The sequence below is a fragment of the Thermobia domestica genome, chromosome 6, assembly GCF_964235325.1.
Source record: "Thermobia domestica chromosome 6, izTheDome1.hap1.1, whole genome shotgun sequence".
Classification (NCBI taxonomy): Eukaryota; Metazoa; Arthropoda; class Insecta; order Zygentoma; family Lepismatidae; genus Thermobia; species Thermobia domestica.
The window spans coordinates 38,681,764-38,708,541 of record NC_137459.1 but is presented as its reverse complement, the minus strand read 5'-3'; the positions used below and the strand labels follow the sequence as shown (position 1 = coordinate 38,708,541).

The 26,778-nt window shown below is 36.5% G+C and overlaps 1 protein-coding gene across 1 annotated transcript in view; it reads right to left on the bottom strand.

Moving 5' to 3' along the window:
- Positions 1-26,778, bottom strand: part of LOC145687949 (uncharacterized) — a 137,956-nt gene that overhangs the window by 16,025 nt on the left and 95,153 nt on the right. The window contains exon 13 of the mRNA XM_081761542.1: positions 16,170-16,326. Coding sequence (XP_081617668.1) covers positions 16,170-16,326 — 157 coding nt within the window. The remainder of the gene's footprint in view (positions 1-16,169; positions 16,327-26,778) is intronic.

Sequence of the window (26,778 nt, the reverse complement as noted above, 5' to 3'; positions counted from 1 at the left end):
AAGTAATCAAGCAAGTGACGAACTCTTCGAAAATGAAACAAGCAAAGAGATCTCCAGCTCTCCAAACCAGTCACAGGATAATAAGAACTAAGATAGCCCGTTAGAAAAATCTAACCTTGTATAATGTTTCTTCCTGTGTGAGTCTACTTTCCATTTTTACGTAGGCTTGTGTTCAAAATGGGACATCCGTCTTTCTCGTCTAAAAGTAGCCCTTGTATTTTAAGAGGGCTGAAGTATTCTACCAAAAGTGAAACATTAGAAGAGTTTTTCTTAAAACTTTCCCTACATTTTTACAATAAAAAATAAAATAACACTATACAAGAGAATTCATAGATAGTAGTTTGTAAGTGTCTTATTGCTTTATTACTTTTTACAATTAATTTAGATATAAAAACATTTGTTCCACTCAGAAGTAAGTTCTATCCGTGTCCTAGGAGTGATCAGAGCAAAGCGATTTTGGAAGACAACAGACTGTATTATTAGTTTATTAAAGTGAAATAAAATGGAATCTTTGACATCCTACAAATATGCTCTGAAGGTTAAAGAAGACAGATGATAAATGAGTCTACTGATGAAAGGAACTGCGGAATGAGAAGGTAGAAAGAAACGGAAGAACTCTCAGAAAATCCAGATACGATGGTGTCCACCACTAATTTACATGGCGTGGCCTAGAATCGAACAAATCATCCTTAGAACCTGAAAAGGGTGAATTTGGTGGATTCAGTTGCTGAAAATGATTGCTAGCACTAGATTCAGCACCAAAAGAATCAGAGAAAAAGAGGGTGTTTAGTGGTAGACCGTATACAGGGTGGGAAATCAATACTGGTCAATACAGTTTGAGACCTCTGTAACAGGAAATGTTCCACGCTATGGCAATGTAGCAACACTGTCGTAAAGGTGACGCGAATGAGGAAAAACAACAAACATGAATGAGGCCACTTTCCAGACAACAAACGTCCCGATCCACCCAATATTCGTTTATATGCTGGTAAAAGTGTAAATATGCCCAAGGACAACCAAGAGTTCATGATTGACGTTTTCTAGCATTCTATAGAGCAGATAAAACAGCTGCTCCTTTGCTGATTCATGAAGAACCAATAAAGATGAAGAGTTGGTGCAGAAACCGGACAATGTTGAACTTACCCGATTCCTCATCCCTGGGTTGCACGTCACTCATACAACCGTTGGATATGTTCCTCTTCCGTTCGTATCCGAATTTCTTAAAATATATAACAAAAACAGTTTTTTTTTCTGTCATCTGTCTTCAAAATATGACAACAGGACAACTTCATTAACTTGAGTTGAGCTTGACGTCAGTCCTATCATTTTCATCATTCATTGCTTCTGATCTATACTTAGCCTTTCCCGTACTATTTCCTACTCTTCTTTTTTTCCAGTTTTGTTCAAGTTTTTCCCTGTATGATTTGTTTTGGTTTCGCCTGTATGTGTAATTTGACTCTCTCCTGTGCGAGAATTTACCACATTCTCCAATTATAACACTAATCACACACATCGCTTAACACTATTTAGCACTATCCACACTGACTTTTTGTAGTTTGAACACTAGCACACTATCTCACTCCTGTGTGAGAAACACAACTTGACAATATTTCACTACACTCATTACACTCACTACATTCCCCTGTCGTGTATTCTTCTATAATCCCTTGTTTATCTCATGTTTGATGATTTTGTTTCTAATTTATGTTCCTCGGTTGTTTTGTACGTCCTCGATCCCTCGAGCAACGGCTTGGGGCCCAGGACCCACTCAGAGCACTTAGTGTGGTCCCTGGTCAGTTGTGTCCCACCGCCGTCGCACCGGAAACGGAAATGGCACCTACGCAGCTGAGTCACGGAGGCTGACCTTATCTTTCAGCCAAATGGCACTGACGAAGCAGGAAAGAATTGAGATCATCCTAATGTCTGGAAAAACGAGCAGTCGTGTGATTGCCCAAGACTTCAACGCCCCCCCCCCCCCCTGAAAGATCTGCAATAAGCCACAACACCGTTAGCTACCTCATTAAGAAATTTAGTGTAACTGGTAATGTATCTGACAGACCACGGTCAGGTCCCTCACGAAACGCGACAGATGAGGAGACATCCACAATAGTGCTTGCTGCGAGCGTGAAAAGTCCGAAGCGCAGCACAAGACAACTATCAGCGATAACAGGCGTACCACGTGCTTCCGTGATGAGGATTCTCCATACGAACAAGTGGCATCCATTCAAGCTGCAGCTTGTCCACAACCTTTCAGATGATGATCCAGACCGGCGCATGGAATTCGCCAATTGGGCTTTGTCACAATATGCCCGAAATCCGCATTTCCCAGCCATTGTTCTCTTCACAGACGAGGCAAACTTTTATTTGGATCGGGAAGTGAATCGCCAGAACATGTGATATTGGTCGGATGCAAACCCACATGCGATCAACTCCTGCAAGAGGGTCACCCCTGCTCATATCATGGTGTGGTATAGCAGGGTGACATTTATAAGTCCTAAAAATATAGGCACTAGACCTAAACTTTAAGTCGTGTGCCATTTAGGACTTCTGCCGTTTAGGACTTGCGCCGCGAAATGATTTTTAGGTCTTGTGCCATTTAGGTCTTGTGCTTTTTCCATTCATTTGCCTTAGTTCTGAAATTTGCCACCACCACACGAAATTACGACGATGCAGCAACTAGTAGGCGATAATGTTACGCACGTATCTAATTCCAACGGTAACGATATTTGTACTACTAAGATTATTATCATCATTATCTGTTCTGCACTTTTACACGAATTACCTATTTCATTCTAAGAATTGATTATATAATTGGTTAAGAAATTCGTTTCTTTCAAATGGAGATACGAGAATCCGAAGACAAATTCCTAAAATAAATAAATAAATAAATAAATAAATAAATAAATAAATAAATAAAAATAAAAAAATGTTTAAAAAGCATATTTTACCAGACTTCTGAAACCAAGCAAGCATTCAGAATTGCAATATATAGTGTGTGGACTGTATTTTATTAAGAGTAAGACAAAAATCCACCAAAGTTTACTTAATTAGGACAAAAGCTCCCTAGACATTTCACGAGTGAACATTAAATACCAACTGTATACATAAAGAACGCAGTAAATTTAAAATTTAACAAAGAACATTTCTTATGCAATACAGTTACTATATTTCACAGTGTGTTTTGATAGAGTTGATATGTATAAGCAAAAAATCAACAAATAACACTAAATTACTAATGTAATACGTTTGCAGAAACCACTACTTAGTCATTTAGGGGTGTAGCCTGCAAATTTTTCTAGGGAAGCAGGATTTTATATATTAAAAGCAAACCAAAAGTTTATTTACAGATTACGAAAGCTTCAATAATTTCTGTTCTGCCTAATCTTTGGAGGTGGGGAATTCTGTACAGGGAGCGATTTCTTCTAGGAATTTTTTTCTTAATTGTAAGAGGTTCTATAAGAAAAATAACTATTTCTTCAGGTTTCATCATAAATTTTAAATGTCATTCTACTTGTTCTTCTCGGAGAAATGAGTAGATACAGTTTTGTTATTAGCAGTATTATTCACATCTATTTTAGTAAAAATGATTTTTTTTTTTTTTTAAATACCTGCCGAGAAATGGAAAATTGATTGACTCAGTTGCAAGAAAGTCGTTTGACATTGTAACTGAAACAAACATAAAACAAACTTAATTCGATCTAATATAAAGTAATTTCAAAACAAAATTTTTCTCAGTTTTCCAGTAATTCATGTCCAACATGCTAAGGTTAGCAGTAAATAAAAGGTATCATATTTCACATCCCCAAGACATGTTTGGCCATACATTAAACAAATAATCCAAGAGGGTGCATAAGGCGGCCCTTATCCCCGATTATCTGACCTTTTGATTTGGTTGGAACTCTATAAAAAAAACATACAAGTATTTGAATGTGTGATATTGATATTTTGTATTGGTGCTATTTTCAAGCTTGTACATTAACAATATAAATATTTGAATAGAAGTATGTTATCGAATGTAGTATAGAATTATGTATAGAAGACAAATCAGCTGATAAGGTGATGCTGAAAAAGGAGTTGTGATGTACAAGACTAAGACTTTCTTAAGGTCCTCCTTATGCGTTCTCCTGCATTGTTTACTTAATATGTGGACTTGAGGATGTTTACTTGAGGATGCGAACTGTTACACATTTTACGTATTGAGAGCCTTAGCATGTTAGAAATGAAGTTCTAGTAAACTGAATAGAATTGTGATGTGAAATGAAAATGAAATCTTTAGCTTTACGTCCCACAGTTATGTCGGTTAGGCTAAAGGAGACGGTGATGATGAGAAATGAATGAAATGGTGTGAAGAAAGTGGGAGGAAACGGGAGAATCCCGAGGAAACCAACGAGCACGGTGTTTGTCCACCACAAAGTCCACACGGCGCGAGCTAGGATCAAACCAGGGACCCCAAGCACCGGAGGTGAACGCTCTACCACTGAGCCACCGCGCCCCCTTTGATATGAAATGACTTGATACTAGGCCGAATTAGGTTTGTTTCATGTTCGTTTCAGTCTCAATGTCAGACAGCCTTCCTGCAACTGAATCAATCGATTTTCCATTTCTCTGCAGGTGTTAAAAAATTACATTCATTTTTACTAAAGTAGGTGTGAATAACACTGCTAATGACAGAACTGTATCCTAGTCATTTTTCCGAAAATAATAAGTAGAATAACATCTAAAAATTTATGATGAAACTTGAAGATATGGTTATTCTTCTTACAGATTTTTTTAGAATTACTAAACAGATTATTAAGAATGCAGGACAAAATCCAAGAGGACAAGACCTTGAAAATTCTGACAAAATGAACTAAAATCAAGGGACAGAATCATAGGAGCAGCCTAATAAAAGGATGATTATTCTTTTCTTCAACTGTAACACACCTTTGACAGAGGGAGGGGCGAAGGAGACTACAATTGATGGACGATATCAAAACAGAAAAATCGTACGTGAAGAGAAAAGAGGTTAGCGGAAGACCGTTGAGCATGGAAGCTTCTCAGTTGCAGCAAGTGACCTGCCAATAATGGCAGAATACCTATGATGATGATGATGTCATGCACCTAAAATGTTATCTGTAATTCTTCACTTTATTGAAGTAACCTTTTTAAAATACCGAAAACTCAATAAAACACGTAAGACTGTTGTACAGACGTGTTCAAATTATTAGACTCACCCTCGAAAAAATGCGAACTTGATGTTGCAGTCCTAATTTCGGAGTTCTTAACATGTAATTTAATGGTTTAAACCACCAATATAGGATCCTTCATTTGTTTACTGTACACTTGAAGTGGTGATATCACCGTTGAACAGCAGATGGCATTAGTAGAGGGGAGAGAGTTCTGAAAGTGGTATTTCAGTTGTAGACAGCTATTGTGGTTTCTAACAAGTTACTATCTGAAGTATTGTGCTTGCAGTCGTAAGCAGCTACGTCATTCAAAGCGCTCCACAGTTCGAATGGACCAGTTCAAAGTGATCTTGACGTGTTTTGTGTATTAATCTTTTATTCTATGAAATCTTGTAATCGCGGCATAATTTGAAAAGCCGAAGAACTTTCTTCCCGTAAAGTGGAAGTTGTCAAAACACTTTTGGAGGAAGGAAGATATACACAACGACAAATTGCTATTAGAGTTGGGGTAGGGCAAAAATCTGTGAGTAAAATCTCCGTTGCGATGAGCAAGAAGCAAATGTATCAGCAAAATAGGCTTTGGAAGTGTGGGCGAGATCCAAAGCTATAGATAAGAGGTATCAAAAAACTAAAAAGATTGGCTGTGGGAAACAGAAACGCAACTTCTACAGACTTAAGCATAAAAATGGGTGAGTATGGTGTAGACATTTCGCCTGAAAATGTTCGAAGGATTCTTTGTGTTGAGGGAATAAAAGCACTCAGGCCAAGAAAGAAAGCAAAAATTACTCCAATCATTGCAAAGAATTGCCTCGAATGGGCACGAGGCCTAGAATAAGAGAATAGGGGTTTCAGTGATCAATCATGTGTCTTCGTATCTGATGAATGTTCAAAATATGTGAGACGTCGACCTCTGGAGGAATTCAAGTTGAAATGCCTCCAACAAACAGTGAAGTATCCTACTTCAGTCATGGTCTGGGGTGTGATGTTTGTCTTCGGGCCTGGGAAACTATATAGGGGAGCTTGCCCTAGTACCGGACTCTTCCCTGTGCTGGACAGTACTAGTTTTAGCATTCCGGCGTTAGAGAGCAGTAGCTGTTCTACATGCGTCTTTAGCATTTATCAACAGGGGTAAGTGTTTGGCGCCGCCACTTGTCGGTTGTGCGCGCCAGTCTCCTGTAAATCGCTGAAAATTGATCCTCGCTGCTATCTTGCATTACACATATAACTTTTACAGAAGATTTGCACCTTCCTCAGGTAAATGAACTAAATTTATCTTTCATAATATTTTTTAATAATTAAAGAAGCATACAGTGTGGAAGCATTAACTAAAATTTCCATGGTCTTTAGTTGGTAATATTTTTTCTAATAGGTCGTGTGGTCCCAACACCGGACACTCCAAATGTTCCCAGTACCGAACAGAAGATATTACCCAATTAGTCTTAGTTGAAAAGATATTTAGGGTGGACTTGATTTCTAGGAGCTTGGTACAAGGATGGCTACATACAAGAAAGGGAAACGGGATGAAGAAAGTATGAAGAAAGCTGTGGATAGTGTGTTAGCGGGAAACTGTAGTGTTCGGAGAGCTTCTGGACAAAGCAGAGGGAAATACTCTCACGGAGTGTCTTATTTGTGGAGGTTTCGATGAGGTTTGAGTACAGTGCTGAAGTTGCCGAGGATGGTCACATGTTGGATGTAACGACAGTGAAAATATTGATTACTTTATTTATGAAAATTGTAAGCAGTAAGTTTACTGAGATGAAGCACCTAATTTGAAAAATCTTTTGGTTTTATTTTCCTACACATTATTGTTACTATAGTCTTAGTTTTATTGTTATTGTAGAAGTTTATAAATATGTTGCTTGTACCAACGGTTGTAACAGTAATCACTTTTGTGTACAATTTAGTAGGGAGAGAAACATTGTTGCGGTGAAGTACTATTTTATTTTGCTTTTTTAATTTTCTACTTAATTTTTATACTGTTAAACCGAAAGCACTAATAGAGGGTATAGCTCATCTTGTCAGCTAATATTGTAAGAACTGGATTATGTAATACTATTAACATAGCAATAAATTGTATTTCATAACTGCAACATATCATTTGCTTGCATATTTACAACCACTCCTCGTTTTGATATTTATAGTAATCTGTCCGGTACTGGGAATACTTTTTTTGACCAACGCCATTTTGAGCATTTTAGAAAACCGAAAAATTTAATGTTGAAATCTTATAATAAAAATGTTATGCTGTGATTATTGTCAGTGTGTTTTCTTCTATAGATTTGTTGATTGGTTCTTAAGCAAATAGAAAAAAAATGCTTATGTGTCCGATACTGGGGCAAGTTCCCCTATATTAGAGGGAACAATGAAGCACGACCAACACCTACGTTTTTCAAGAAGAACTGCTTCCCCAGACTGCAATCTGGTTTGATGACGCACACTTCATCTTTATGCATGATGAAGCTCCATGCCACCGGGACAAAACCGTGACAAAATTCTTCGAGAACAACGAAATTAGTGTTCTTCCGTGGCCGGGCAATAGTCCTGATATGAACCCGATTGAAAACCCCTGGAGCTTCATGAAGGAAGAGCTAAGAAGAAGCATATTACAAACAAACATTAACTGATCGAGGAGATCAACAATTTGCGGTATCATGATGCTGAATTGAAGTCAAAATGAGCTAAACTCGTACATAGCATGCCACAAAGGATAAAATACTTAATAAAGAATAACTGATTTCATACGAAATACTAATCTTTGTGTAAGAGATCATTTTCTTGTAAGTATTCCACTTCATTTTTGTTTCCAATTTAGATACACACACTGTATAGTATTTATATTTAAATGTCACGTATGCATTTGTTTAATTGATATTGAAAAGCATGTGCCATGACCAAAAGAAATTAGAACAGAGTTTCAGAACAGTAATTTGGACTAAGTTGAAAGGCGTTTTCTGATGTAATATTGTAAGAACTTTAAAATATTCAGAAATTGAATTTGAGTCTAATAATTTGAACACGTCTGTAGTAAGTATAGACTATATTTGACATTTTGATATTTGCTAAAAGAAAAAAAAATCGATCAATATTTCAGAATTAAAATAAATAAATATTTATACAACGCTAAAAATAAGGCTCCTATATGCTACGTCATGAAGATGAACATTTAAAAATAATCAAATAAAGTCACAGTTAGTTTTTACAATTAAAATCAATGGTTTAACAAATAACATGCTGAACGTATTTCAAATGTATTAAATGTTTAATAAATAAGAGTACCCAGAACTTTTCATGTGTGTGTGTGTGAAAGTAATTAAAGCCAATCTACCCTTTTATTATAACATTTTTAGGAATAAGTTTTATTGGGTTTTCCGTATTTCAAAAGAAAGAAAATGTGACAATTGAAGGGAAAAAAATAATCATATAGGGCGAGCACTGGTAAATCAAATATATACTCATATAATGCTGTCCATAGGATTTTATCCGCCTTGTCAGAATTTTTCTTGGATTTTTTATCGCTTGGGTTTTGTCCCCGCTCTCGTTACTACAGCCATTATATGCACCTACATGACTTCCGATGTGCATAAACACACGCTAGGAGTTAAGCATTTTGGTGATACATTTCCCTTAAAAATCCTTCCAGCATAAAATTCCCTGTCTCCAAAGATTAGGCGGAACGGGAACTCCCAGGCCATATTGCTATATGTAGAAACGTGAAATTTTGACAGAATACATCTTTCGTCACGAATTTAAGGAATCAGGAAATATTTCTAGAAATATGATCCAGCTAAAGGGGAATTTAATATTTCCACCAAGAATAATCACACGAATCCGTGACATTAGAGAGATGAAACTCGGCATATTAATTCTTCATTTAAAAAAATTAGGAAGCACGTGTTTCAAGGTTTTCGAAAATTCCACACTAAAGGGGTTAAGGGGGACATTTATAAAATACTCAAATTTCCCATTGTGTAATCAGAAAGTGAAAATGTGAGGATTCTATTATGTTGGAGATCTGAAATTTGGTGTATAGACTCTTAATTAAAAATACGGAAACACACATTTCAGCGTTTCTGAAAATTTCTATGAAAAAAAATCTAAGGAGAAAAAGAGGGCAATTTCAATCGTACTGAAATTTCGTTTTACTTATTTACAAAATGTCGAATGTGAGGATTCATGTAATTTGGAGATGTAAAATTCGGTATATAAACTCTTGAATGAAAATAAGTATACACGTGTGTCAACATTCTCGAAAATTCCTCTCCTAAGGGAGAAAGAGAGAGAATTTATTTATTATTGAAGTTTTCTTTATTTATTCGCAAGGTACCGAATCTGGGGATTTGGTTAAGTTGGAGATGTAAAATTCACCAGGTAAACTCTCGAATAAAAGTAAGGGAATACGTGTATCAGCGTTTCCGCAAATTCCACTTCTAAGGAGTATAAGTTGGAGGATTTTTATAATATCCAAATTTCCTTTGTTCTATTGAGAAAGTAACCAATGTGAGGATTCACTTAAGTTGAATATGTGAATCGTTATACAGGGTGTTAATGAACTATACCAACAAACTGTAAGAGGTGATTCCTTACATCAGAATAAGAGAAAAAGTTCATATGGACCTATGGCGAAAAGTGCTTAGTTTCAGAGCTAGGGTTGTCCAAAATCGCGAAAAAGCCAAATTTCAATAGGCCCTATTTCGAATTCGACAGACTGTGGATGGTGGTTCTTATCAGCGTAAAGGAAGCCACGCATGCATAATCCAAAAGTGAATATTTCATGAATTGTCAAGAGGTATAGAGGGTGTTCCCTACAGTGTGTAATTCTCAGATATGTTTTCAATAGAGTTTTCAGATATACCCTGATTTCAAGAAGGGTCCAAACGAGGCAGGAGGTAAACCTTGACAACAATGGACATCCAATGCTTCGGAGGGAAATCGGAAGTGTTAAGAACCGGCAGCTCCATGTTTCTTTGTGTTCGGAATAACGTGTGATGATATGTATTTCGTTACGGTATATTTCATGATTTCTTCACTTATAAGCGTGAAAGAAAACATCGTACCATGCGTTTTCCCGAGTACGAGAAACCGTGCTGCTAACGATTCGTAACACTTCCGACATCGCGCCAAAGGATTCCGTGTTCACTGCTATCAAGGTTTATCGTTTGCCTACTTTGGACCAATCATTAAGTCGGAGCGTATCTCAAAATTCGGTTGATGGCATGATAGTATGTTAAAGCTAGGAAGATAAAAATCTGAATTTCTAATTACAAATAAGCGGAAACGCGACACAGCATTTTCCAAGACCCCGGTTTTAAGGGAAGAAGATGCAATATATATATATATATATATATATATATATATATATATATATATATATATATATATATATATATATATATATATATATATATATATATATATATATATATATATGAGTTCTTTTACATGGCAAAGTTAAGGCTTTGCAGCCTTGTCCGAGTACTTAATCACTTATTTTTTTTAAAAAAAAAAACAACATAAATACACAAAAAAATTAATTACAAAAGGAAAGAATTTTAAAAATATAATATGAATATGCTACTTAAGTAAAGAAAATTGTTAAAAGTACCAAACGTAAAATGGAATAATAAAAATACAAGAGAAGCAACAAAAACTAAACAAAGAAAAGTCGTCTATGTAGGAAGAATACAATCCATAATAAAAATAACAGAGAAACATAAACTAAATATTGTATACAGCGATACTGCAAATAAATAAATAAATAAATATTATATATATATACAGTGGAGTCCCGATTAATCGAGGTTTCGTGTTATCCGAGCTTAATCCAAACAAAAAAGAAAAATTTAAAAACTAGTGCGATTACAATGATAAGCAGTCTGCAGGCATTTGTTTCAGCAAAAAAGCAAAAGTAAAAGATAACGACCCCGCCGGACGTTGCCACACTTAACCCGCCCTTTTTTGTGACACCAATACTCGCGCGGTGGTCCAACAAACCCCCAAATTAATATTAGTTTTTCACAATAAAAAATATATATTTTTTTAAAATAATTAAGACAATGTAGCATAACTCTAGACATGTTTTTAAAAGTATTTGCTGCAATTAGATTTTTTAAACTCGTTTCGAGACACTTTTTTTTTTTTTTCATCAGGGCTTGTGGATAGCAATACAAAAGTTCCCTGTTCGAGAGACTGTGAACACCCCGCGCGAGCACTTAAGAGTTAAGCGAGCGAGCTTTGATTGTTGCCCGTCTTGAGTTTCAGTTTGACGGCTCGGCTCTACATCGAACAGCAAGACGACATGGCACCAGCTGACGTTAAAATGTTGTGATATCTGCGCAGTACAGCGGCCGAAAACGAGCCAGCTTAATGAAGCAGAAGACAACAAATCACTTAAAAAAAAAAAAAAAAGTGTGTATGCTAAACAGTACCTTATTTATATTATGTTTTATTATGTACCTGTCAATATCAGTCTGCATTTTATTTACTGTATTATAGCTAATTCTTTATGTAAAAAAAATGAAATGAAATCTTTGAGTTTTACGTCCCACGGTTAGGCTAAAGGAGACGGTGATGATGAGTGATGAATGAAATGGTGGAATGAAGAAAGTGGGAGGAAACGGGAGAACCCCGAGAAAACCCACGTACACAGTGTTTGTCCACCACAAAGTTCACTTGGCGGGGGCTGGGATCGAACCCGGGACCCCAAGCACCAGAGGTGAACGCTCTACCACTGAGTCACCGCGGCCCTTACTAATTCTTTATGTATGTATGTATAAGTACTGTACTGTATGTCTAAGAAAATAATAAATACAGCAATAATAAATAATGTAATAAAGGGAAAAATAAATTAAAAAACAATACTAAATACTACACAAAACTATCTATGTGTCCATCCGTATTAACAGAGTTTTTGCTTATCCGAGGTAGATCCGGTCCACATTAGCTCGGATAATCGGGATTCTACTGTAGATATTAACAAGGCCTTACTAACTAGATACAGTGTCCGTTCATAGGTAATCAATAATCTGGTTAGATGAAGATACCTCATGGGCCACTGATATCTTTATCCTTGCTTAAGAGAGGGAAATACACAGATCTTTTAAATTTGACAACTGCTAAAACATTATGTATTAACTAGTGTCGATTACCCGCTTCGCTGGATTAAAATGAAAATTTAAATGTATAACTCCTTATCTCATGTATTTGGTACCCGTGAAATATGTTGTTTTCGTTTTTAGTAACATCAATTTAAACGGCATTGGAAAGATCACTGTTCATCTCAGTGACCCCGAAAACTATGGGTTCGATACTAATATGGGTCTTTTTAGATCAGTTTTATGTACTTCCCTCTCCCCTCCCGCAAGTTGCGATGCTGAATTTGGATTTAATCAGCTTCAGAAGTGTCACTGTGCATCTCAGTGACTACGAAAACTATAGATTCGACACTAATATCGGTCATTTTCGATCATTTATAAATTTAAATGTGCCTCCCCCTCCTCCCCCCCCCCTAAGTTGCACCGTCAAAGTGATATGACAAAACAATCTCAGGTCTGAATCTCATCTATGACGGAAATTTCATCGAGATCGATAGGGTGGTTGAAGAGTGATGAAGTCAGAAAAACAGTTACTTCCATTTTTATTATTATTATTTTTTTTTACATATATATATATCCCTCCTCCCCTAAGTTGCAGTGTCAAAGTAAAATAACCAAAATCATCACAGGCTCGAACCTCATCTATGTTGAAAATTTGACCGAGATCGGTTGGGGGGTTCAAGAGTTGTTTTATTTATTTTCATATATCTCCCCCTACCCTGAGTTCTACGTCAAAGTGATATGATAAGAACCATCCCAGGATCAAACTTCAACTATGTGGAAAATTTGATCGAGATAGGTGGCGTGGTTCAAAAGTAATGAAGTCACAAAGACAGTCACATTCATTTTTAGTTTTTCATATTATATATATATATATATATATATATATATATATATATATATATATATATATATATATCCCTACAACCCCTTCGCTAAGTTGCACCATCAAAGTAAAATGATAAAGTTATCCCAGGCCCGATCATCATCTACCTAGGTATGCTCAAAATTTGATTGAGATTGGTCGGGTGGTTCAAGAGTTATTAAGTCATAAGCCTAGTCACTTTTATTTTTATTTATACTAGCTGAACCTGCGCTCTCTACACAGCGCATCATTCACATATGAACATGAATCTCCTTATCATTCTTCACAACATCTGCACATGTCCCTTTACAGACACAAGTGAAAGACGTCTTGATAAAAATCGGCAAGGGGTACACAAAGGGGAGATGTTTTCGATTATTTTTTTTTTTCAATATCCCGCTCCGTTTGCAAGATTTGAGCCTACTTCCGGTTGAAGTTTCTAATTCAGGTATAATCAGTTTTTTTTTTTCTTGCATCCAGTATGTAATAAGCAAATATATTACACACACACAATTAATTATAATGTCAGTGATAAATGTTTATTGGACAAGACACTCCAAACAATAAAGACTCATCTTAGATTGGAGTCATGGTTATCCTTTGTTTTTCATTATCACTTGGGCATGAAACAAACGCCTGAGAGATATACTACTCTTGTATACAATTGTGTTGTGTTGGAATGTATAACCCGTAGGATATGAAGCTTTACTTTTTTAAAATTTAAACACTTTCAGTGTACCCCTAAAAGGTGTATTAAAGAAATAATGGACATTTTTTTTAATATTCAATTAGAACTGGACAATCTACACAAAATTTGGAATCGATCAGCGAAAACGGCACGTTTCTAGCATTTGTGGTTTTCGATACCTCATTGTCGAAATGATTGGAGATAAACATATAAACCTAGCATTTAATACATAGACTGATTTACATATATATATATATATATATATATATATATATATATATATATATATATATATATATATATATATATCCCTCCTCCCCCTCCCTTGCGTTGTGCCGTCAAAGTGAAATGATAAAATCCATCCCAGTCCTGAACCTCATCTATTTTGAAAATTTGATCGAGATGGTCTGGTAGTTCAAGAGTTATTAAGTTTTATTTATTTTTCTATCTCCCCCTCCTATCCCACCCTAAGTTCTACCGTCAAAGTGAATAGCTAAAAAGATTCCCAAGCCAGAACCGCATATACGTCAAAAAATTCATTGAGATCGGTCGCGCGGTTTAAGAGATTAAGAGTCACAAACATAGCCACTTTCAATTTTATAATATAGACTAGCCTTTGGCTAGCCCCGCGTTTGCCTATTCTGCGGCCTCGCACTTCTTAAACCCACTTAATTTTCTTTTCGTATTTGAACTATCTAAATGATAAGATTTTGTATCCCAAGAAGAGACCCATTTAAATAACATGAAAATTTCTTCATCCCTCTTTAAATACCTTAGAAACTAAACATATTCACTTTTGGCAATTTTCCTGTCGGTTAGTCTCGGAAGGCCACAATCATGCCACATTTCATCATTCTAATCCTGCGGGAAGACACTAAACATTTTGGGCTGTAGAAGATGTCCCATAATAAATAACATGGGAAAGATTTTTCAGTTCCCCATAAGACCACTCTAAAGTTAGGTATTTTTATTTATGATGATTTACTTGGGCAACGCTAACGATAATGTGCAACCATACCGAATTTGAAGTTTTTATTCCAATTCAAAGTACCTAAAACATGAGATTATAAGTCAAAAAAGGTCCATTTAAGTAAGATTGAGAATTTCTTCATCCCTCCTTTAGACCCCCCAAAAATTAAATTATTAACTTTTGGTAATTTTTCTGTGGGTTTGTCCCTAAAAGCTATAGACATGCCAAATTTAATCATTGTAGTCCTACAGGAAGAGCCCAATAATTTGGGGGTGTAAAATGGGTTTCATATTAATAACGTGGGGAAGATTTTTCAATTGCCCATAAAACTATTCTAAAGATAGAAACTTTTATTATTGGTGATTTACTTAAGTAATGATAACGAAAATGTACAAGCATACCGAATTTCAAATTTTTATTCCAATTATAAGTGCCTAAAACATGAGATTATAAGTCAAAAAAAGGTTCATTTAACTAACATGGGGAATATCTTTACCCTCCCTTTAGACCTCCTAAAAATTAAAAATATTCACTTTCGACAATTTTCCTGTGGATTAGTCCCGGAAAGCTACAATCATGAAAAATGTCAACTTTCCACATCAATCGGAAGTACCCCTTTAATTTACGTCAGTTCATGTAGTTTTATATATAGTTAGGATAGGATTAGGATTGAGGTAAACTGTTCCCAAAGCGTGTAGTACTTACTGTGAAGATTTTGGAGTATGACTCCGAATTATGACTGGGTATGGAAAGGAAGAAATTATCTCGTGATCTAGTACTCCTATTGTGAACATCCGATAAGTATAAGAATCTATCTACATACGATGATTTTGACGTAGTAAGTACCTTGTACAAGAGGGTAAGGTTACGAAAATCTCTTCTTTCCACTAAAGTCACCCACGAGAGTTTGAGAAAATCAGAAGGCACTGAGTTGGATCAGTAATACATTATCTCGACTAAATAATCAAGATGAGGTGCAATTGTCTTAAACCTGTTCATACTAGTTGTTAAGACAAAATTACGTATATTGCCGAAACTATTGTATCTTACTGAAAAAAGGCAAGCCACCTCACCGCTTTTTAATCTTAACGATAAGAGAGTGTAAATTTTAAAATGTTCACAGAACAAAGGACTAAATCATAATGGTCATTCTTTCTCAGATCTCTTCAATTCAGTCCGAGAACTAGGAAAATAATGTATACAAGGAAGTAAATATCATTGGCAGGACAAAATTTTCGTTGATAATGGTACAATTCGGACTTTTGTTTAGTGTGAAGACTAAAATAAATACTAAAATGAATAGAAAATAAACCACTATTTTCTAAACTCAAATTGCTACGACACACAAGTAGTAACTTTTCTCACTCTTAAACATTATTCGGTATTTTACCTCAGATCTTCCAAGAACTTTCTTTAATAGAGCTGATCTGTTTGGCCTTGTCTTCGCCGACTTTGCAATCTTCTTGTGTTGTGACTTCACATGTGACTCACAGTATTCACACTCACTTCGATTGACTATGTTCGAGCAACACTTTCCATCGTTAGGTCTATAATAATAATAATAATAATAATAATAATAATAATAATAATAATAATAATAATAATAATAATAATAATAATAATAATAATAATAAACAAAGTAAAAGCTTGTAAGAAGATTATTTACATTCTCTACTATACTCGAGCTCTAATATACAGTGTATAATTTGTTCATATTAAAGAAAATAGAACATTTATTGCCACAACAACAAAATAATAATAATAATAATAATAATAATAATAATAATAATATATTCTATCTTATATTAATTCAACTAGTAGGTGGTGATGATGTTCACAAACTTTAAAACCAACTTTAATCACTAGCAAAGTCCCCGCCTTTCGCACGGGGAGAATACGGTTTAATGAATACCACATTTACACCGTCACTTACCTCTCCCTGCTAGTCTAGTGGCTAATCGTTCGACGTTAAACAATAAATCCGGGTCAAGCGACTAAAGATTGGACTTCCGGGCGAAGTTCGACTCGTCCTCGACACCATTCTCACTCTTTCATATTTCGAAAACCCTTACGTTTGGAAACACGAAACTTCAACTTTTCACTTAGAATAATTTAACGTCCATTTAAACTTTTTAAAACAACTGAATCAGCGTTTTTCGATTTTTGACATAGAAGGGAAGAAAATGCGATGAGGTATTTCACTTCTCTAGGTCAAATACCAAGAAAAGTTGAGAAATCTAAATACCAAATTTAATTCCTCTAATCCGATGAAATTCTGAGATTCCTTTAAACAAAAAGCCTAAATACAAAATTTCATGTCTAAACTTACGAGTTTCTTAGATATGAATATCTTAATATAATACTTGCAGCCGAGCTCCTTCGTGGCTAAGCAGTTAGGGTTAGGGCTGTTCCGATAATCGAGTAATCGATAACAATTCGATAAAATTTCAAAACAGTTTCATCGATAAAGGATTTTAATTTTATCGAATTATCAAACTTTCGAGACTCCCGAAATGTTTGAGACTCGAAATGTTCGAGACTCTCGAAATGATCGAGACTCCCGAAATGTTCGAGACTCCCGAAGTGTTCGAGGCACTCGAAATGTAAGAAACATTAGACAACTTCGAGACACTTGAACTGTTCGAGAATCTCGAATTGTTTAAAAGCAGCAAATACAGAAATATATCAATATGATCGCATTTGTCGAGTCGCTTGAATATTTAGAAAAGTTTGGGATTATCGGAGTGTTCGAAAGAAACGATGTATTCGACGTTATCATAGTTGTATATAATATGTATTACATATATGCAGAGTGTTCATTTTAAAACTTCTCTCCTTAGCAATGTAGTGAAGGAAAAGTTTTTTCCCCACAGATCTGTACAAGGTTTAAGCAGTCTGTCAGAAGAGAGAAAGAGGAAGAGAAAACATGCATCACCCGAATGGAATTGGAATCCAAGACAACATTAGTCTACTAATAGACACTTTGCCGATTGCGCCAATAACGGGGCAGGCAGAAAAATAATTTTACATATGATTTCGACAAATACAACTTTGCAATAACTTATCAGATGAAAAAAGTTGTTTGACTAGTTTGGCTGCAAGAAGAAATCATTGGAGAGGTGAAGGAACCGAACTGTTCATCACTACTTTTGATAATACCCGAAACTTCGATAATACTCGAAATGTTGATAATACAGGAAACTTCGATAATACTCGAAATGTCGATAATACCCGAAACTTCGATAATACTCGAAATTTCGATAATACCCGCAACTTCGATAATACTCGAAATTTCGATAATACCCGAAACTTCGATAATTTCAAATACTCGAATGGTTTCGAGTAACCGATGACAACTCGATAAATTTTCACTCCCGAAGTTCGATAGGTCTTCAGCCTTATCGAACACCCCTAGTTAGGGTATGTGCCTTTGGCGTGGGAGACCCAGGTTCGATTCCCGGCAGAAGTTCATGTGGTTTGGATTCCTCCCGAATCAGTAGGTCCCGTCTCATATAGCCTCGTTCCTGAAAGGGACATTAAACTCAACATCAACTCAACTCAATACTTGCAGCCCCTGATCATTTAGTCCGTAGGATTAAGTCAAAATTGTGCATTTTATATGTAAAAGCATAAAACTTGCTGTACGTGTTATTTATATAGAATTAATAATTTTGAGCGTTGTAGGCATCAGCGGATTGCTCTTTGGCCCGCCATATTGGAAAATGGCGGCCAAAATGGTTTTTAGTCTAACTTTTGAATGGATAGTTCGATTTTAATTTTCTTTTTTTATTTTAAAGATCTTTTAAAGGCAAAACTTTTTTATTATAACAAAAATTTCTCTAAACTTTAAGGTTTCAGCACAATTTTTAAAAATGTATAGATTTTTCGATGAAAGTTGATTTCTTCCTTCTATATGGTGCACAAATCACTTTTGATCTCTGAATAAAAGAAAATGATAATTTCATGATCTTTCCATTGATATATGTTAAGCTATAATTTGAACTACCGTTTCCTCATAAATCTTTACTCAAAATAAGCATGTTAAGGAAATATAAGGTGCTCAGTTGTAACGAACTCTTAGAATTTCAAAGTTACCACTACTCAGTTTCATTCTTTTAGATATAAAATGCACAATTTTGTTTAATTCTCCAAACTGTAGTTAGAATCAGCACTCAAGTTCTTGGTTGAGTGTGTCAATTTCTATATATCCTACAGCAGTTTCTTTTTGAAATCATGTAAACAAGTCTCTTTTGTTTAAGTTTGTTATAGTTGTACAAAACTTAACTTGCAGGTCATAACTTTTCTCTTTCCTTTTTATATCTTTCAGGTCTAGAGATATTAGCAACAGAAGTGAATATTATGTACTTCTGAACCGGTGAAATCTACTCTGGAGGTCTTCGCCCAGGATCAAAATATTTCGTAGATCAAACGAAAGTCCGAAAAATAAAAAGAAAATGAAAAGAACATTCAACTTACGTAGTTGAAGGTGGTAGCCCTCCACTCCCCAAAACTACTAGTACAGATTGGAAAAACTGTACTTTTTGTCAAAGAACCAAAGTTGACAAAGCTCACTTGTCCGTCGGACTGGGAATCCCGGAATGCAGCTTCTGTATATGGGACTATTGAGAAGAATCTCTTGGTACAAGCGGTTTAGGGTCTTCCTGAGGAGATAGGTTCATTTGAACGACTGAATGACGGAAGCGGTATTAGAACAATTCTTTTAAATAACACTCAGCTCGCGCCTTGTGACTTTGTGGTGGACAAACACCGTGCTCGTGGGTTTTCTCGGGGTTCTCCCGTTTCCTCCCACTTTCTTCATTCCACCATTTCACTCATCTCTAATCATCACCGTCTCCTTTAGCCTAACCGGCATAACCGTGGGACGTAAAACTTAAATATTTCATTTTTTCTTTTAAATAACAAGGAAAAGTTCCACCGGAAGTGGAATTTACATTAGAATAAAAAAGTTGATCGAGCTACTCAACGTTGGGCGAAGAAAAGGAAGATGATGTATTATTTAGAAAGCAATAGTTAGGAACAACCAGAAATTGAACAGAACGAACAGTCGTTATACACGAGGAAAAGGTAAAATCTGAAAAGACGTGTTCTTTCTGTGATAACAAAGATCCACTGCTCCAAGACATACCCCTGTCACTTGTTACGACCTTTAAAGTTGATAACCGAGTGCGGCAGTGTGCTTCGAATTTGCAAGATGAATCTCTCATAGCAAAATTGAGTGAGGGCGACATGATCGTCGCTGTGTATCACGCGAAGTGTCTCACAAGCTTATACAATAGGAATACAAAACTACATGGTCCGACACAGAAAGACGATTCACAGAAATTAATACTCAAAAGTTCTTTTGCGGAGCTTATGTCTTTTATTGAATTCTGACTTGAAAATGAAGAAGAGGCGCCAGTTTTTAAACTCAGCGAATTAAAGAGGATCTATTGCACGAGAATTAAGCAGCTCGGGGGAGAATCATCTAATGTGCATTCAACTAGACTAAAAGAACAAATATTAGCTAACTTTTCTGAACTTGAGGCGTACCCAGAAGGTAGAGATTCTATTATAGTTATCAACAGTGAAGTGGGGCGTTCTCTGAGGCAAACATGTATTCTAGACAGTGAGTCAGAAGCGGTTATCCTAGCTCGAGAACATTGAACAGAGATATTCTCAATCATAAACAGCCGCCATTTGATGGGTCATTTTCAGAAGGATGTCAAGAGAGGTCAGTTCCTCCTACCTTGGTGAGTTTCCTGTCCATGGTCATGCACGAACCCAGAATTCAAAGTGAATAGGCAGCCAACGCATCACAGTCAAGTCTTACTCTAGCACAGTTGATTAGTTACCACACTTGCAAAGACTGGCGTCGTACATCTATAGGAAGCAGACATTCTCGGGCTCGAGAGACACCAGTTCCATTATTTTAGGTAATTATATCCACTCAAAAATTCGTTCGAAGGATTTAATTGATGTTTTGTTTAACTTGGGAATATCAGTGTCATGTGATCGAGTGCTAAGTTTGTCAGCTGATTTAGGTAACTCCACCATTACCCATTTTTGCAACATTGCGGAGCTGTAGTCCCTCCAAATTTGAAGATTGGTGTCTTTACTTCAGCAGTTAACAATATAGACCATAATCCCAGTGCAACAAGCTCAGAAGGTTCATTTCATGGTACTGGGATTTCCATTTTTCAGCAACATGAAACGACTAACACTGGTTTAAATTAAACAATCAACTTCACGATCAAGTCCAGCAAGAAAGTCATGAAACTGCCAACAAGCTATTTAGCTGTCCCTCCCATTGCGATCACTAAACTAATAAGTTCTCTCCCGAAAATCAAAACTTTTGATCGTTCATCAAAACAACTAGCAGATGAAAATGTTGAAAATGAATATTCCTGGTGCACGCATGTTTCAGAGCTTGTTGACAAAAAGGGAACAAATGAAGAAACAAACACCAATGCAAGCTGGTCTGCGTTTCACAGTCAGAAGGAAACTGGAAACCCAATATCATCTACTAGAACTGCACTCCTTCCCCTGTTTCAAGACGATTCTAAGTCAGTTGTTATGTTACGACATTCCATGGATGTAATTAGAAAAGCCTGAACAAACGCCAGTAATTACGTGTGATCAACCATTGTTCAAAATTATGAAGGAAATACAATGGACTTGGCCTAATAACCACGAAGAGGATCATTTGGTTATTGTTCTTGGTGGATTGAACATCAAATTAGCACTACTAAAGTGCATAGGAAATTTGTTAGACAGCAGTGGGTGGACTTCCGCAATGGAGGAAGCTAAAATTGCATCCTCAGGAAAACCGAACTCATTTTTGAATGTTGTCCACATAAAGAAGACCTTATAGACACATTATGTAACAGCATGCGCATGTACAAGCTTCGGAGGGAAGCATACAACGAATTTTGTGAAGGAAAAGATGAGACTGCAATTATCTCTGGAGAAGAATGGTGTTTATCTCAGCAGGAAAGACATCCTCAGTTCAATTTTTGGAACCTCATTCTCCAAACAGAACTGGATTTTTGCATGGGATAAAGCAATACATGAAGGATATTTTGAAACATTATTTAAACTCCAGTGGCTTTTCCGTGCTCTAGACCACCACAACTATGCAAGATATCTTGCTGTTCATCTTCGAGACATGATACTATTGGAGAGAAAGCTTCCTGAAGTATATCAAGAATTTCAAAAAGGAAAATTTACTGCCAATAAAACTGGTCGCCAGATTTCTAGTATACCTCTTGATGAAGCTCACAAGCAGAGCAATGCGATAGTCAAAGCTACTGGAGGAGCAATAGGCTTGACTGACGGATACTCAGCTTCGGTGGATGGTTTGTGGGCCGGAAGTTGCACGCATTGTTGAGGAGTTCAAAACCCAAATAAAACACCCTGAATGTGACGAATGGTCTCATCATGATAACAGGACACGGAAACAAACCAAGTTTTTAGATAGAGTTTGTAACTTGATCACTGCAATCAAAGAAATGGGAAACCCATTTACACATACCAGTGACGATTTGTTGGTTCTCAACACAAGGGAGATTATGGAGAAGGAAGTTGGTAATTCCTTAAGGTCAATAAAAAAGAATGGAAAAGAATCGAGTGAGAAGTTTTTCACGGAAAGACTGATCAACTGTGAAAAACCAGTTGATGTCCCTATGACCCGAAACAAATTATAACTCTTCAACTGCAAGCATAAGAAATCAAATAAATCCAATACCTCCACAACAATGAAAACTTTGAAACGGGATCGAAGTGTATTCTTAAAATTGTATATTGCTTTGTCAGATTCGGCAGGGCGACATTGATGATTTTTTTCTGCCATGAAAACCACTTCTATCCTCCGTCGCTTTCAGATGATGGATCGTTAAACTGTATGGGGAAATCTGAGTTGATGAAATGTTTAGAGACCTTCTTTCCAACAAAAGATGATAGTGTCGTTAGTGCGTGTGATGATCCTGATGTTGACATGATGAACCTTGATGGTCCAGCTGTTGTGCACATGATTACGCCAGAGAAAAATGATTTCTTCCATGATTATTCCCAAAAGATTATCAAGTACATTGCAAAACAGTTTCAGAAACCTGGTTTAAGCAAAATAGACATCGTATTTAACGTCTACAAGTCAGACAGGCTGAAGTTCTGCATTCGAGCTAAAAGAGGAAAAGGAATTCGTCATCGGGTTGAACTGTCAAGGAGAACACCAACTAACTGGTATGATTTCCTAAAAGAAAATGTAAACAAGCAAGAGCTTTTCCACTTGTTGGCTACCCAAATAGCATCCGGATCATATGAAGATGGAAGGAGATGTTGTAGTTATTTAGAGGAAGATGTTCTTTGCTCCTACTTAGATAGTTCAAGATACTCGTTGGATGAGTTACACCCCTGCACACATGAAGAAGTTGATATCCGAATGTTGATGCATGCAGCTCATGGCGTTGCACAAGGAAGAAAAAGAATCCTCATTAGAAGTGTGGATACAGATGTAGTGGTTTTAGCACTACATTATTCTAATGTTCTGGATTGTCATTTATGGGTTGCTTTTGGCACATCCAAAACCTGTCGCACCCTCAACATAACAGAAATTGCTGAAGCATTGGGAAGAGAAAAATGCAAAGCCCTACCAGCTTTCCATGCCCTAACGGGCTGTGATACTATTTCGAAATTCTCAGGAAGGGGTAAAGTATCTTGCTGGGCAACGTGGAATAGCTACCCAGAAGTGACCCATGCACTCAGTGTTCTTGCTAGCACACCTTCGGTACAAGAAGTTGATGCTGTTATGCCTTTTATCGAAAGACTAGCAGCGTTCACCCCGCTTCGCTGCGGTCACCCCGGAACGCAATAAACTTTGTTACTTAGATAATTTTTACTTTTTCGCTTTCAAGTGATATGATAAAAACCATAGAAGATTGCAGTAAATCTTAACATTATATCGCCTGTCATTTATGTTAACCCGCCCCGCTTCGCTGCGGTCATCCCGGTGCTGGCATATTGTAAAAGTGTCTGTAAAAATAAGCAAATCAATTAAAAAATTTTAAACAGAAGATTCAAGCTATTTTCCGCTGTATATCGCCTGTCATTTATGTTAACCCGCCGAGTGACACGGTCATGCGGGTTGCATATAAATACGTTTATTTTTACCTATGATGAACTAATAACAAAGGATTTGTACGTTATGGACACTTGAATGGTCAATTATCTCAAGACACTGGTAATTAAAAATTAAAGTGATATGATAAAAACCATCTAGGGTCCAAATCCTAATAACCCCCCAAAAATGAAAGAAATTGGTTCAGCCGTATTAGCGTGATGAGCGGACAAAGGATTTTGTACGTTCTCTTTTATATATATAGATTTGTTATATTACTATATGATCGTTGTAGCGAAGAAACTAATATAAACAGAGACAGACTTGTGTTGTTTGCACGGAAAAACAGGGATTTGGCCAATATTCCACCAACGCTTGACGCCTTTAAACAGCATGTCCTCAGAGTAGCATACCAGGCTAGTCATATATGGGGACAGGCACTTCAAACAGCTCCTCGTCTTCTTGATTTGCATATGTTTGGCTGGACTCGAGACTCGGAATTTTCAACATGACAACCAAAATGGATCACACAACCTCCTGCTGTTGTAGAATCTCGTGAACTAATTAGGTGCAAGTGTAAAATCTCGTGCTCGAGGTTGTGCAAATGTGTGAAAGCCGATTTACCTTGCACTCATCTTTGTGCATGTGGTGGTTGTGACCAAGACTTACTAACTTTTCTTTTCCACCCTGTCTAAGTACATATTTGAATATGCACGTTAAAGATTGTGAAAATTAAGCAATTATATAATTATTTTCATACTTTTTTATGTTCACATGTAAAAGTGTAATTCTGCATTCAAGAAAAGTAATGCACATCTCTTATGTTCATTTTTATAATAGGGTAATTATAATAGAGTAATTATAGAGTTGTAACCATCCAGGTATCGGGTCGCTGATTGGGTTGCCATTTATTTGTAACTGATCAGTGTATCGTGTCGCTGTTCGTGATTTTGCCAACGAGGGTTTTCCTGAGACCTGGCCTTACCTGGGTAAGACGTGAAAGAACCTCTCCAAGAAGGGATTGCAAATTTGTTTCCAAAGTGCTCGTCGGTCTCAATGATGAGATGAGCATTAGGCGCCGAGAGGTTCGGATGTCTCGTCTCGAAAACCTCACGGACGATCAGACGGTCATCCAGACCATAACGCACACAAATATCATTCACACACACAACGAAAACACACTGGATAAAATAACACTATACTTATTTATTAGAATACTATTAAGAGAAAAAATAACGAAAAGAAATGAACACAACACTTAACACAGACTATGTATAATAATCTTCATTACTAAAATCACACTTTGCCTTTTTAATGCACTGTAGCTCTTTTTATCACTTTGATTTATATATAGGAGATTTGACTGAGATTTCACTATAAATGCTTTCCTCACACCATCGACGCACTTGGGTGATTAGCACTGGGGAAAGGGTAGCCGGGGTAATCTCACGTAGTAATCTGGTTGCTACTCCAACAGTCCTGAAGAGTCGACGTGAGTCTTCAGCGAAATAATTTCCGAAGTGGAAAGCTGATGTTGGAGGGCGAGTTTAAAACTTTTTTGGCGCACAAGGTTTATGAACCTGGGACTTATTGATTTGGGCTAGCCGTAAGAAAACGTCCTTCACTGGCTAATTGCTTGTGCACCTTAACACAAAATCATACTTGATTCCCGACGCGACGTGCGTGGTGGCTTCCAAACCTGGAGTCAAACTCTTCAAGCGCAGAGGTTCGAGATATGAGCTGCAATGGTTCATTGAACAATGTTGGCAATTCATTCTGAAATCCACTCAGTTAAATCACCTGTATGCACATGCAAACAGAATACGGAAAAGAATTTATGTTAATTTTATCTGGCCACGAAGCACGAGACTTTGCGATAACTCGGGCGTGAGAAAGAACAGATAAGGTACTGGAAAAGCAATATGACTGGCGTCACTCTGGTCGCTCGAACATCTGGTCAGCTAGTATTTCCATAAATGATTAAAGAAAGCACTTAATTCAGTTCCAAATAACTGCAGAATATATACTGTGCATATAATAAGTCAGGGAGAAACACTGAAAAGGTTCGTCACTCACTGAAATGTTCTCACCAAAAAGCAATGTTTTAAATATATATATGAAAAAACAATGAGACTTCTTTGTCCAGTTGCGTGGGAGAGAAGCAATTCCCACCGAAGAAAGAACTTATTTGCGTCGCAGAATAAAGTATAAATCGAAAGAATAATCACTGTCTTTACGAAATATACAGAGCGTCCACAAAAAATACTTCTACAACCTGGTGGCGGTTATAGATTTGACGTTCGACAAGCGGAACGACCTGTTAAGTACACACGTAAACATGTTGAGAACTCCTGGCCGTTTAACGAGATTTGAGTAAAATTAGGTTTTTCACCAAAACTATAAAATCAGTTAGTTGGCAACACTGTGATATGGTGTGAGACTTACGTGCATAAACGTTGAATGGTTTTTCACCTGAAAAGGGCTATTTAAAATAGTTAAATAACTTGTTGTTCACTGCAAGGAAATATACTGAAGTTCCTGTGTGAGCAATATCCAATGCAAATGTTCCATGAAGTAATAAGATCCTCTTGGACGATTGGTGCAGTTGGGTTTCCTTATCTTCCATTTCTTCACATGTTGAAACCATGCTGTCTTCCTGTGTTAAATATCCTCCATGGTTCTCCATCGATGAGTTGATGAGGGGAGAAGGGGAGTTTTTTTTAACACTGGTGTGAGAAACGAGGTATGGTTAAAACACCTGTATGATAACCTTTTGTTTCACTGATAGCGCGCAAAAAGCGTTTATAGAGCTATTTAAATTATTTTTCTTTTTTTAAAACACTAATAAATATTTTTCGAAAAATGTTTTAAGTGTTCCGTTTCGATC